The sequence below is a fragment of the Sciurus vulgaris genome (assembly GCF_902686455.1).
Source record: "Sciurus vulgaris genome assembly, chromosome: 15".
Taxonomy (NCBI): domain Eukaryota; kingdom Metazoa; phylum Chordata; class Mammalia; order Rodentia; family Sciuridae; genus Sciurus; species Sciurus vulgaris.
The window spans coordinates 87,151,682-87,166,635 of record NC_136476.1 but is presented as its reverse complement, the minus strand read 5'-3'; the positions used below and the strand labels follow the sequence as shown (position 1 = coordinate 87,166,635).

General features: G+C 39.2%; 1 protein-coding gene across 7 annotated transcripts in view; it reads left to right on the top strand.

Annotated features, from left to right (window-relative positions):
* Nucleotides 1-14,954, top strand: part of TSC1 (TSC complex subunit 1) — a 54,831-nt gene that overhangs the window by 12,848 nt on the left and 27,029 nt on the right. For 5 of the 7 annotated variants that reach the window (XM_079111694.1, XM_079111689.1, XM_079111693.1 and 2 more), the window contains 4 exons: nt 9,419-9,604; nt 10,746-10,849; nt 11,892-12,044; nt 14,358-14,502. In XM_079111694.1, coding sequence (XP_078967820.1) covers nt 9,499-9,604; nt 10,746-10,849; nt 11,892-12,044; nt 14,358-14,502 — 508 coding nt within the window. In that variant the 5' untranslated portion in view covers nt 9,419-9,498. Of the gene's footprint in view, nt 1-9,355; nt 9,605-10,745; nt 10,850-11,891; nt 12,045-14,357; nt 14,503-14,954 lie in introns of all 7 variants that reach the window. The other 2 variants (XM_079111692.1, XM_079111691.1) reach the window with 1 other exon arrangement.

The following is a 14,954-nucleotide window of genomic DNA, read 5'->3' as shown; positions in this document are numbered from 1 at the left end:
AGGGAAGCAGCTCAGAATATGTCAATCAAGAAGCAGAGAGACCATTGCTTTTACCAGGGACAAAATACATGCCCCAAAGTCATGCCTTCAGAGAACCACCTCTTCCAGCCTCACCCTACACCTATCTATAGTCACCACCCAGTTAATCCATTCAACTAGATTAATGCACTGAGTAGGTTAAGGCTCTCATAACTCAGTCGTTTCACCTCTAAACTTTCTTGCATTGTCTCATATAGGAGCCTTTGGGGGACACCTCATATCTAAACCATAACAAGGGTTGATAAATCTGGAGGTGAGTCCCATAGTTAGGCAACTGTGATTCCTATACCTTTCCCTTCCTGTGAAGTAGCTAGATTTGCCCCAGTCTCCAGTCACAGGACAAAAGCTTCAGACCCTTCAACACAACTTCAGGAACCAGCATCAGAATTGCTTTCAAGCAATAACTATGGGTAAACCCCCAATTCCTGATAGAGGCTATCACTCCTATAATAGGAGTAAACACAGAGTACATCCCACATACTGTGCTGCTCACACCACATCTGTCTGAAGTACCAGAGTGTCCCCAGCCTTCCAAGTCTTCCAGTACAATGGGTCTCCCCAATCCTGATATGGTACACTCTGTTCCCAAACCCACAGATCAACCAGAGAGACTACAGGGCAATTATTCTGTAGAGTGCAGTTGGAAGTAAACTTAATATTATACAACAAACCTATACTCCAGGTCACACTGGCAGAAGAAAGGTACATATGATAAGGCCACTGCATTAAAATAGAAAAGATCTCCATCCCATGTATAGATCTCAATATAGATGCACAAGAAATATGGAAAAACAAGATAATATGTTGCTCCTAAAGTTCATAACTCCATAGTAACAGATTCTAAACATACTGAAATGAATAAAATTCAAAAGAATGATTTTTTTAAAAGCTCAGTTAAATCCAAGAGAATATAAACAAACAGATGAATTAAGGAGGACAATGCAGGATATGAATGAACAATTCAGTAGAGATGGATATTTTGAAAAAGAAACAAATCTAGAAATCAAAAGCTCAGTAAACAGATTAAAAAAAAACTCAATTGAAAATCTTAACAGACCAGATGAAGCAGAATAATATTGGAACTTGAAGATAACTCTTCCAAAATATTATATTCAAACACAATAAAGGAAAGAAAAAAAAAAAAGGACAAAGAGAACATATAGTATCTCCAGGACACCATTAAAAATTAAATGTTCATATAATTAGTATGTCAGAAGGAGAAAACTATATGCTGAGGGCATAGAAAACATGTTCAGTGAAGTAATAGCAGAAAGTTCCCAAATATTGGGAAAGACATGAATATCCAGGCATTTAGAATTCCTAATAGATGTGATGGGGGTTGCGGGGGCAGAACTTTCTACAATGTGGTTAAATTTCTCAGCAGAAGGCAATCTTTCAATAATAATGGAATGTAAACTAACTCTTACTCTTTCTCTCCTTCCTTCCCCCCTCTACCTCCCCCTTTTTCTTGGGATTCAATCCAGGGGCACTCTCCCACTGAGTTACAACCCCAGCCTTTTTAATTTGAGAGAGGTCTCATTAAATCACTGAGGCTGGCCTGGCTCTGGCGATCCTCCTGCTTCAGTGTCCCAGGTCACTGGGATTATAGGCATGCAGCACTGAGCCTGGCTTGTGAAATGATTTTAATTCTTCAATTAAAAGACACAAACTGACTGAATGTATTTAAAAAAATTAGACCCAGTAATATGCTGCATACAAGAAACTCACTTCACCTGCGAAGACTTGCATAGACTGAAAGGATGAAAAAAGGATAATCTAAACCAAATGGAATCAGAAAGCAAGCAAGAGTAGCTATACATATATCTGACAAAATCAGTTGGAAGAAACCATGTTCCCATGTATTTACCAGAGAAACAATACATCAGGAAGATATAACAACTATATATGTAATAAATTTCAGAACATCCAATTTCATAAAACAAATATTACTAGACATAAAAAGTAAAGATAGGCCCTCCAGATACTACTAGTGGGTGACTTTGATATTCTGTTGTCACCAGTAGATAGATTATCCAAAGAACAGCAAACTAGAGACATCAGTGTTAAATGACATTGTAGATCAAGAGGACTTAACCGACATCTATAGAATGTTCCATCCGACAGGTGTAGAATATACATTTTTTCACATTAGCACATGGAGCTTTTTCCAAAATAAGACCATTTATTAAGCTACAAAGCAAGTCTTACTAAATTAAAAAAAATTGAAATAATTCCTTGTATCTGACCTAATCACAGTGGCATGAAACTAGAAATCATCAGCAAAGATCAGAGCAGAAATAAATGAAATAGAGACTAAAAGAATAATCAAAGGATCAATGAATATAAGTTTGTTCTTTGAAGAGATAAACAAAATTGACAAACTTTTACCTAACCCAAAAGAATAAAGATCCAAATAAAATTAGAGATGAAAAAGGAGTTATTACAATAGATACCACTGAAATTCAAAGGATCATTAAGGAATATTTTGAAAAACCATGACTGTTGTGTGCATGTATGAATATGTAACAACGAATTCCATCATTATATATGACTGTAATGCACCAATAAAAAATGTGGGAGAAAAAAACCCAAAAATATATGCCAATAAATTGGAAAATCTAGATGAACACATTTCTGTATAATCTACTGAAATTGAATCGAGAATATAAAAATAGATCAATGAAAACTAATGAAATTGAAGCAGTAATTAAAAAATCTTCCAAGAAAGCAAAGTCCAGGACTAGAGGAATTCACTGCTGAATTATACCAGACTTAAGTTTGAGTTCCTCAGACTCTTCCATAAAATCGAAAGGGAAGGAACCCTTCTAATCTCATTCTTCAAAGCCAGTATTATCCTGCTATCAAAACCTGTCAAGGACACAACAAAGAAAGAAAATTACAGACCAGTATCCCTGGTGAACTAAGATTCAAAGGTCCTCAATTAATTCAGTAACACATTTAAAAGATCATATACCGTGATCAAGTTGGTTTTCTTATGATGGTTCAACGTATTCAAATCAATAAATGTAATCTAGCGCATAATCAAGGATAAAACCACATAATCAGATCTGGGTAAGTGGATCAGTGATAGAGTGCTTACCTTATATGCATGAAGCCCTGGGTTCAATCCCCAGCACCACAAAACAAAAACAAAAACAAAGCAATAACAACAGCACCCCACCATAATCATTTTCAATAATTGTACCAAAAGCCTTTGATGAAATTCAGTATCCTTTCATGATAAAAGCTGCATAAATATAGGATTGTATCACAACATAATAAGGACTCTATATGACAAACCAGTATCCAATATACTGGATAGAGGAAAACTGAAAGCACTTCCTCTAAGATCAGGTTTACAATAAGGGTGTCTATTCCTACGGTTCTTATTCAATATATTACTAGAGTTTCTAGCCAGAAAAATCAGTCAAGAGGGAAATAAATAGCATATGAATTGGAAGAGAGGAAGTCAGGTTGTCCCTGTTTGCATATGATATGAATGTATTCATAGAAAACCCTAAAGACTCCACCAAAAGACTTAGAGCTGATAAGCAGTTTCAGTAAAGTAGCAGGACACAAACTCAACGTACACTCCAGTTATAAACTTGCTAAGACGTCAGGAAAGCTCTCCCATTCATAGTACACACACACACACACACACACACACACACACACACACACACACACACAGAGAGAGACGATACCTAGAAATAAATCTAAAGATGTGAAAAACCCACAATTAAATTACAAAGCACTGAAGAAATTAAAGAAGACTTTTGAAGGTGGAAAGACAGCATATATTCACCGATTGGGAGAATTAATTTTGTTAAAACTACCCAATGTGATCTGCAGATTTAGTGTGATTTCTGTCAAATTATAAGTGACATTCTTCACCGAACTAGGGGAAGAAAATTCTAAAATTCCCATGGAAACTAAACAGACCTTAAATAGCTAAAGTAATCCTGAGTAAAAGGAACAATGCTGAAGGCATCACAATGCCTGATTTCAAAACTAACTACAGAGCTATAGAAATAAAAACAGACTTGTAGTCCAGTGAACAGAATAAAAGACCCAGAAACAAATCCATTCATCTTTAGTCATTTGATTCTTGACAGAGGTGCTAAAAATGTACATTAGAGAAAGGAGAGCCTGTGTAGCAAAGGGTGCTGGAAAACAGCATGCATGTGTAGAAGACTGATGCTGTGTCGCTCATCCTATGCAAAAGTCAACTTGGTCAAAGAGCTTACTGTACGATCTGAATCTTTGGAACTGCTGGAGGAAAGCAGGCAATACTGTGAGATATGAGCTCAGGCAATGATTTCCTGAAAGGACTTTGGTAGCCCAGGAGACAAAAACAAGAATTGATAAATGGGACTACCTCAAATTAAAAAAACTGCACTCCACAAACCATCATCAGAGTAAAGAAACAACCCACAGAATGCCAGTTATTCGTCTGACAGGATTAGCATCCAAAATGTAGAGAGAAATCAAAAAACGGAACCAAAACAAAATAATCTATTATTATATGGACGATCTGGATAGACACTTGAGAATTTACAAATGTTCAATAATTATATGAAAAAATACTCCATAAATATCTTCAGCCATCAGGGAAGTGCAAATCAAAACTACATAGAGATTGTATCTTATCCCAGTTATAATGACTGTTATTAAAAAAAATTAATGCTGGTGAGGTTATGGAGAAAAAGGAACACTGGTTGTGGAAATGTAAATCAGTACAGCCACTATGGAAAACAGTGTGGCGGTTCCTCAAGACTAAAAACAGAACTACTATATGACTCAACTGTAACTCCTGGGTACGGATCTGAAGGAGTAAAGGAGACATCTGTGTACCCATGTTTATTGTGTCACCATTCACAGTAGCCAAGATATAGAATCAGCCTAGGTGCCCTTCAGCAGATGAATGGATTAAAAAAACATGGCATGTGTATACAATGGAGTATTCAGCCATAAAGAAATTCTGCCATTTGCAGGAAAACATTGTGGAAGACATTGTGATAAGTGAAATAAGCCAGACCAGAAAAATATTGCATTTTCTCTCATGTGTGGAAACAAAGTTAAAGAGGGAATATTAGGATCTTGCTGGGGATAGGGTGGGTGGAAAAGGGGAGGTAAAGGAAGAGAGAGCATGATCAAAGCTCCACCTGTGCATGTATGGAAATGCCACAGTGAAACCATTAATTGGTATAATAGTATGTGTAATAATTATAATAATAAACAATTTTTAAGAGGTTCCTCATGATTAGAAAATATATTTTATTCCAACATTGTAACTGTGAGTCCCCCTGCTGTTTTAGATCAGATGGTTAGCAGAGGCAACTCAGAAATGCCAACATTGTAGGCAGAGACCTGAGTCAGCTACACAAGGATATACCAGAGGAGAGCATTCCAGGCATAGAACACCAAGTGCAAAGGCTTTGAGCCAGGACCAGTTTTAATGTGTTTGAAATGATCAGGACTGGATACTTGAGAGCAGGGTGTGTTAGCATTTCATTGTTGTGACCAAATTACCTGAAAAGAACAACTTAGAAATCAATAAGGAAAAACTTATTTTGGGCTCACAGTTTCAGATGTTTCAGTCCATGGTTGCCCAACTCCATTGTTCTGGGCCTGAGGTGAATCAGCATGGTGGAAGGGCGTGTCAGAGGACAGTTACTCAGTTCATTATAACCAGGAAGCAGAGAAAGAATGCAAGGAATCAAGGAGAACCCCAAGTCACGCCCCCATAGCCTAATTTTGTCTAACCACACTATACCTGCGTCCATGGCCAGCCAGTTATTTCATTCAAATTATTAATCTATCAAATAGGTTAATCCACTGATTGGGCTCTCATGATTTAATCATTTCACCTCTGGCATTTACACACTTTGGGGGAAGACACCTATCCAAACCATAACAGGGAAATGAAGAGGCAGAGGGAGGTTCAGGAATTAATAACTGGTTGGATCATGTGGGATCTTGTACATCACCCATGAGTTTGGCTCTTCTTAGCTCCATGAGAAGCCAGTGGATGATTTTAAACAGGGGAGTGATAGATTCTGATTTCTATGTTTCAGAGTTTCTTAGGGTTTGATGGTGAATGAATTGTAGAGAAGCGTGAATACAGCAGGGAGAGAGTAAGAGGCGCTGCTCATCTCTTGTCTCCAAGAAAAAGATGGTGGGAGCTTGACCTGGGGTGGTGGCAAAGGAGAACAAAATGAATGGGTTTATTGATGGGCTAGATATGGGGATGGGGTGTTGGGGAGCTAAGAATGTCACCTGTTTGCTTTAGACCAGTGATGGTCTTTTATTAGTATCTAGAAGCCTAGCAGAGAACAGAACTTGAAGTGGGGAGTGGGCATGGAAGGTCATAGCTCCTAATATGGGTAGCATCATCCATAGCACTCTTCCATGGCTTGCAGCCACCAGACACGACATTAAACAAAGTGGAATGTTGCTTAGCATAAATTCACCCAGATATTGCCTTTAGGTTTCTGTACGCTCTTTCTTATAGTGGGTTATTTCCACAATGGAAGAGACTTCCCTAGTTATTTGTAGGTGGGTGCTTTGGTGTGTCTGTGGTGCCAGCCGGCCATAGACTGTGAGGTGTGTTTATCAAGTGTGTACTTCGTCCACCAGCCCAGAGTCCAGCAGAGCTGCTCCCTTCCCTCCTTTGCATAACCTCTGAACCTTGTCCGTTGTTCCACTAGAGCACGTAGTTCTTCCTTGCACGAAGTCTGCCTTCCATGTTTAACCCCTGAGACTTAGTATGCCCTGAGAAATAGTTGAATAAGTTTAAAGAGAAATGTTCCAATCATGGGACTGATTCCAAAGCTTATAATTTAATTCTTAGGAGGACTTTTTAGAACACCAGAAATGCTTGAACTGAGGTACAACACAAGGAGTTACACAAAAAGCCTAAGATTTCTGTTTTTCCTGGGGATTAAGAAATATGGGTAAAAAGTTGAGAACCAAGGAAAAAAAGCTTGTTGCCAAAAATATTCTAATGTGTTTTAGAATAAAACCTTATTTTTGTCTTCTATAAACCATTTGGAAAGGGAATACCATAGAAAATGGACTTTTCACCTAAATTACAGTTAAAAACTAAAAAACATGCTAGGTAGCCATTTAACCCCGACTGTCAGCACTTGGGTTGGATGGGTGCCATCTTTGTTTAAAATTGAGCTCCTGTCACTGTGCTCAGGGGCAGCTTGCATTTGGAAGACCAGATCTGACATTACTGTCTTTTGAATACACAGAAGGCAAACAAAATCTTATTAGATTTGTAGGTAAGTAGCAATTTTATTGGAATAAAACCAAACTTGGGAGCAGGATATTTTCAGATTTATGAACTGCATTCTTTATCACTAATTCAGAGAATCATTTTCTTTTTTTTTTTGGCGGTGCTGGGGATTGAACCCAGGGCCTTGTGCTTTCGAGGCAAGTACTTTACCAACTGAGCTATATCCCCAGCCCCAGAGAATCATTTTCAATTTACCCATAGTAGAAATAAATATGGGGATTGTATAGATAAATAGGCTCTTAAAACGCTGTCTTGAAAGTGGCAACCCCAAGCTTTTGTCTGGTGATTTTCATGATGACGTGTCGTCCCGGTGAGAGCATGCAGCAGGTGCTGTGCCCAGCCTCTGCGTCCTCATTTCACTCAGTCCTCAGTGAGCAGCGCAGAGAGGCTTGACAGTGTGGTGTGGTCCTCATTTGTAAATGTAATCCAGTTCACAATAAGATGATGTCCGTTTCTATTTTCAGTTTTGTACTTTTACGGTAGATTCTTGCCAGTTGTGGTCCTACATTTCTGAGCACTTTGAAATTGACTTCCTTTGCGATTTAACTGTAAGGTTTATACTTTGGGGTATGAGCCAACAACTTCCTACATTTATGATTTGCTTTCAGAAATGAATTGAGGCATTTCAGTTGATTTTTTTTCAACAAATCCTGATTCACCAATAGCCCAATCAGTGTCTATCACCAGGTTATGGTTAAATGAGAGTACAGTGAGTTAATGCCTGGCAGTTTCTTGGGGCCCTGTTAATTCGGCATCCTTGCAGATGAAGCTTAACTGTTTAGCTGGGTCTTTCTTTAGCACAGTGTTTCTCAAACAAGCCTGAGTATCACCTACTTAAGAATCACCTGGGGTCCTTAGGAAAATATAGATGACTGAGCCCCAAATTCCATTTTGGAATGAGCACAGAACATTACACTTCTAATAAGTATCCCTGGTGGATTTGATGTGTACTACAGCTTAGGAACCATTGCATTAACTAACTGAAAGGAAAGCAAATAGGAAGATGTTTTTATATGGCTGCAAAAGACACATCTAATAATTGGCTTGGGAGTTTGACTATTGAAGTTAAATGTTACTGTGTGACCTTGGCAAAATTATTTAGCTTTTTTGGGGTAGCCATATTCTCATTTATAAAATAAGGGTAATTCCTGTTTACCTCACAGTTGCTGTGATGATCAAAATGACAACCTAATATCACATTTAGAGATTGGAACCTTGGAGTCAGATCTGGGTTCAAATACTAAGTTTCCCCTGATTTTGCCTCTTCCTTGCTCTGTGACCCTGAGTAAAGGGCTTGATCTGTTTCCCTCCCTGCACAATGCAGACAGAGTGCCAATCACCCTGTAGTATAAAGAGATAACACAGGATGATTGTGAAAGGTATGCAGAGCCTGTCTTATAAATGATAGCTTTTATTCCTTTCCAAAAATACAGTTTTAGAGACTGAAATTGGCAGTGGAAATCAGCTGTAAATTTGTGTAGGAACACTTGGGGAATGAGCTGCTTTTTGTACATAAAGATAAGGCAGTTGCTCCCCTTCTGTGAAGAACTGAGCTTCTGAGGTTTGCACCGATGGTCCACATCGGTGAGACTTTGGGTATGCAATTGATGTCTCGGATGAGGAGTGTGTGGTAAAACAGAAATGACCCCTGATTCACTGCAGGTATTGAACTTAACAAACTTGTGACCAGACTAGCTATTCTAACTTTCAGACATTGGGATGGTCACCAGGAGACGAATATGCTTATAGTTCTTTTTGTGGAAACTTTGTCAATTTTTAAGATCCATTTGAAGCATAAACACAGCCTCAGCCAGAAGCCAAGGTAGAGGGAGACATTAAAGCCTAATGTTTATTTGCTGCAGTGACCAGTTCTGAATGGTATAGTGTCTTCGGCTCTCTTTGCTGCATTCCGTAGAGCTCTCCTTGCTTCATACGTTTGTCACAGACAGAATTATTCAGAGTTCTGGCCAAACTTTTCACTACATTGAACCCATGTGCTGATTTGTCTTGCAGGTGGTTTTTTGTGAGGAAAAATGGGGACATTTGTCACACCATCCATCTTCCTTTTCCACGCAGTCTGGTAGCAGCCCTGATGAAGAGCCGTCCAAGTCTTTAATGCACGTCCTGGAGCCAGCACAGCACAGTCGAGCGAGAGAATGGCCCAGCCAGCGAACATCGGGGAACTGCTCTCCATGCTGGATTCCCCCACCCTGGGCGTACGTGATGATGTGACAGCTATCTTTAAAGAGAACCTCAATTCTGGTAAGCTGGGGAACATCATTTTAGCTTATCTGCTCACAAGAAGGTCTGACTGACAAGTAAGTTTTCAGCCTTTGAAGGGAGTTCGTAAAACCACCAGAAGAGGGCATACGTTGGTGGTTTCCTGCTGCGAGTGCTTTAAGCCTTTGGTCACAGAAACACACAAGTGAGCATCATACAGGGAATCCCATGAGCCCAGCTTCACAGTTTTTTTGCCATTTTCATTTCATTTTACCTCCCTCTACCTTCTGCTCCTACTCAGAGAATTTAAAAGCAAAATCTAAGCAGAGTATTTCATCTGTAAATTATGTGTGTAGTTTTTAATATGAAAAGTAGTCAGTTTCTCTTTAATCAGACAATTAAAAATTTAAGCAGTACCCTTTTTTGCCTACCAGGTTGACAAAAGTCAAATATTGATCTGAGAAATGGGCACTGTTAGCAGAACTATAAATTGTTCAGCCTTTTTGTGGTATCTGCCAGTCAAGTTAAAAACACAGATCATTTGGCCCACCTCCAAGAATCTGCATTATTGCCTTGAGTGAAATATAATGAAACATTGGAAAGCCCAAGTATCCTTCAATAGGTGAACGGTTAAATTAATTATGTAGAACTGTGCAGTGGAGCAATGGGAAGTCAGTCAAAAGATGAAATAGGTCCCAGATGCCGGCATAGAAAGGTGTCTGCCATACATTGTTAAGTTAGAGAAAACAGACACACAAACATGTCTGTGTGGCTATGTGAGTGAAGACACCAGCAGGGAAGCTGAACTTAAGGGTGTTCACATGAAGAGTGGGATGGGGTAGGGGGTGAGGAGGACTTTCACTTTAATTTTGCATACTATTTATTTAATATTTTTATTTTTTACATACTTTATACAGTCCTAATTTTTAGCAATAGTGATGAACTTTTTGTGATTATAATAAGTAAATGAAAGAGCATTTCATATGCTTTTAGAATATTTAGGCAAGTTTGGAATTACTTTATTGTTAAACCCAAACAAATGTAGGGAGGCACAAACAACATGCTTCATGAAACTCTAGGTAGCATATAAAGAAACACCTGAACTTTGTGCCAGCCAGCTATTTGAAGTAAATTTAGAATGTTAAAAGAAGTAGTGTTATAAATTACCCTTTTCTGTATTTAGACCGTGGTCCCATGCTTGTAAACACGTTGGTGGATTATTACCTGGAAACCAATTCTCAGCCGGCATTGCACATCCTGACTACCTTGCAAGAGCCACATGATAAGGTAACTGCCAAAATGTGGTAGGAGGGCATCAAATGTATTCTTGAAGAGTCATGTAACAGCTTATGTGTAAGTCCACAGCACAGTGTGTCCAGAGCTGTTTCCTGCATCTACCATATGCCATGAGGGATGTTATTCCCAGATTATGACAACAAAGAAAAATAATGTTTCCCGAGAAGTTTGCAAAATAAAACTATTTCGGAAGTCTTTAAAGATCTTGCTATTTAACCCTGGATGTTCTAGCATCCCTTATATAGGAATACATGCACACGCGCGAGTGCACACACACGTATATATCCATTATATGCCTATAAAATTGAGGAGCAAGAGGACATAATGGGTTAAGGAATTCTTGTAATTCTTGTAATGTACTGCATACTGATCTCTTGGCCCACAGTGTGCTCATCTTTAAGCCCATGCTTTGAGTAGGATTTTTAGGCTTTTATCAATATGGGAACATGCCTCAGTACAGGTAATGTGGCTGATTAAGGAATCCTGCTTTATAGCTCTTGGAGGACTTTACTGTGTTTGTCTTTTGTTTTTATTTTTGTTTGTGGTAAGTAGCTAACGAAGCATTGTGATTGCAGACTTTGATAGGTCTTGAGTTACGCATGAGAATGACAGCCCTGGGATTTCAGTACCTTACCATTGTGTGCTTTTTACAGTATGTCGTGGTTTTTTCTTTACCCAGGGCTGTATGGTAACTTGCACTACTGCCTGACTTTTATTTGGGGCCAAAGTGTGTATGCCGGGTGTTGTAGCAGTGAGTTGCTTCCTGCAAGACCCTTTATGTCTTCAGTAGCCTGCCATAGACTTGGGGTCAGTGGTTCTTAAAAGAGTGGAGCGAGACTGCAGAGGCAATCCCCACCCCTTACAGCTCCTTTCTTTTCTTATTTTTTTGGCTCAGATGGTTTTGAAAATCTTGGATTTGATCTCTTTACCAGTTTACATCAGAGGAAAGACTTGAGAAACTGGAGTCCATCACTCATACCTGTGTTTGGGTTAACTTCATCTTTAATGTGAGGATGTCCTTTGTTCTTTTCAGCACCTTTTGGACAAAATTAACGAATACGTGGGCAAAGCTGCCACCCGTTTATCCATCCTGTCGTTGCTGGGGCATGTTGTGCGACTGCAGCCATCTTGGAAGCATAAGCTCTCTCAAGCACCTCTTTTGCCTTCTTTACTAAAATGTCTCAAGGTAGGGTGTTTGTAAGAACTTGTATGAGATGGCATTGTAAATATTGTCTCTGAAACGTTGACTGACTTCACACAGGCAAGCTCAATGTTAACTTTATAGTTTAAAAACTTGTACACTTTCTTGGTTTTCCTCTTTTACTGGAGTTGGTACTTGGTAATTCTCAGTTCATTGCTACAACCATTGAATACCTTTTGTCTGAGCAGTGAGGTAAAGTTTCAGTCAGATGGTGTCACCTTTATGTTACTGCAGACTTCTTGATCTCAGAGCATTGTCTCACCTCTCAGTTAAAAACAGGCTGCATATTCTCTTTTAGCTGATAGCAAATGGCTTATCCCAGCACCACCGCCCCCAAAAAAAAAAAAAAGGCTTAAAGGTTCTTTTAACCATTTAGAGGCATGTTTTGACAGCTGCTATTTTTTTGCACTAAATAAGAAGTACATTTTTTAATGTAAAGAGTCAAAAACCTGGGCTGGGGAGATAGCTCAGTTGATAGAGTGCTTGTCTTGCAAGCATGAGGCCCTGGGTTCGATCCCCACACTGCAAAAAAAAAAAAAAAAAAAGAGTCAAAAACCTATATAGATTTTATTGTCTTAGTTTTGACAGTGGTTTGCTGAAATACTCAGGGTCGTTGTTTTAACCTGTTTTAAGCGCTGGACTTATATACTAACTGTAAAATGAGAAATTGTGGTTAACATTAGCTGACTGTGCCTCACAGCAACATGGCATGCCTAGTAGTGTTGTTCTGGGATGCAGCGCCTTTGGGTTCCTCTGATAGAGCACCATGCATATTGATTTTTTTTATCCCTAGGGGTGGGTCCCAAAGAGTCACATTGGCAGGGTCTCCTAAAGCGTGCATTTGGTGTTAAGGAAAGCAAGAGCAGTTGTTTATTTATGTATTTATTTATGGTGCTGCTGCGGATTGAACCCAGGACCTTGTGAATGCTAGGCAAACACTGTGCCAACTGAGCTACATCCCTAGCTCTGAATCAGTTTTAATAATTTCATATTCTTTGAGCAAATGGATTGATGAAAAGTTAATCCAGTTTTGAGGCACAGCATTTAATTCAGGTTGCAAGACACTTACCTTTTCCAGAAAGGCAAGCCTTGAATATTAATCAAGGACTATTATTCAGGTCTTCAGTTAGAACGTTATATAAATGAAATTAGGGTTAGTTCTTTTTCCTGGAACTCTTATGTTTTCTCATTATATTCTCTTTATATGTTCCTTTTCTACCATATATTCTTTCTATTAGATATCTGCCACAACAGAAGGCTTGGTGCTTGATGTAAAAATTATATATACTTAAGGGGTCTGGGGATATAGCTCAGTTGGTAGAGTGCTTGCTTTGCCTTGCCTTGCCTTGCAAGCACAAGGCCCTGGGCTCAATCCCCACCACTGCAAAAAAAAAATATATATATATATATATGTATATATATATTTAAAACTTTATTTCTAGAATTGTAGAGTCCATTTCCAATAGGAATAACGGATGTCTTAGCCTCCATGATATTATCTTGATTCATGTCTTATTTCATAAACCTTAATTTTAGTTATTCGGCAAACATCCATGATTTAATTATGGGTCAGGTGAACTTCTAGAGCAAGTCTAAGCTGATTCATTATCCATTGGGTGTTAAGTGTCTTCAGTTAGCCTGAAGTTAATTTGAATTGATCCCTAACCCAAAAGCATGGTCAGATTTGTTTGTGGGTCTCTAAATACTATATGAAGCTGATCCACTAAGTTGACTTCTTAGTGCTATTCTGATATCTTCAATTATACTTCTGTAATAGTCCTTTAAAAAGAAAAAAAGCAGTGACTTGGACTGGGGGTTTGACTCAGTAGTAGTGTGCTTGCTTATCATGCATGAAGCTCAGTGTTCCATCCCTAGTACTGGCCCCACACTCCAAAAAAACCCAGCAAATTACTTGTCAGTGTGTAGTGTTTTGTTTTTTTTTTTTTTTTAATTAACTTAATCTGACAAAATTATCTTAGAATTTGGTTGAGTGGATGAAAACAGAGCAACATGCCTTCTTCCTGTTTTCATCCAGGTGCTATGAGTAGGGGATTCTGAGGGGAGGACTTAGGGGTCCCCAGACCAAGTTCAGCTCATCTTCTAGGTGAGGAAGTATGGCAATGGTCCTCCCAAATTCACCACAGTGTAGCTCGGGCTCAGTACTTCTGTTGTATCCACTGCTGTGTCTCCTCAGATCCTTAGAACCTGGACATGAGTGTGAGGAACGTCTGATTTATGACCCTGGGTGCTGAGCGTGCACTGCACCTGACAGGTGTTACTGTCTCTCGCCCTCTGTAGATGGACACTGATGTCGTCGTCCTCACAACAGGCGTCTTGGTGTTGATCACCATGCTGCCAATGATTCCACAGTCGGGGAAGCAGCACCTTCTTGATTTCTTTGATATTTTTGGCCGTCTTTCATCATGGTGCCTGAAGAAACCAGGTACAAATCTCTATATCCTGTCAGCCTCTGCCAGGTGAATGCTGCTTTCCTACTGGTCAACAGGTCACATGCTGTGAGGGAAGGATGTGTGAAATTTTATGGCTGAAGTGAGTGGTGTCCACTGGACAGATGAGGAAATGGGTATGTCCTCTACAGGCATGTGTGAGAGGCATGGCTTCTCCTCTACAGGCATGTGTGAGAGGAAGATGCCTTCCTTACATTTTTGGCTTGAAAAGATTAGTTGTCAGTGACATGGTGGCAGGATGTGAAACTTCCTGATTTTTTGTAGTTACTTGGAAATACACCATCCATCTCTATGGCTGCAGATACAGCCAAGCTTGTGGAACATTTTTGTCTCAGTCTGCTGATCTTTTGTGCCAACAAAGAGACTTGGTTCTGAGAGCCTGTTCCTTGTATATGTAGAAGGAGGAGGGAAGAAGCAACGTGCCCTA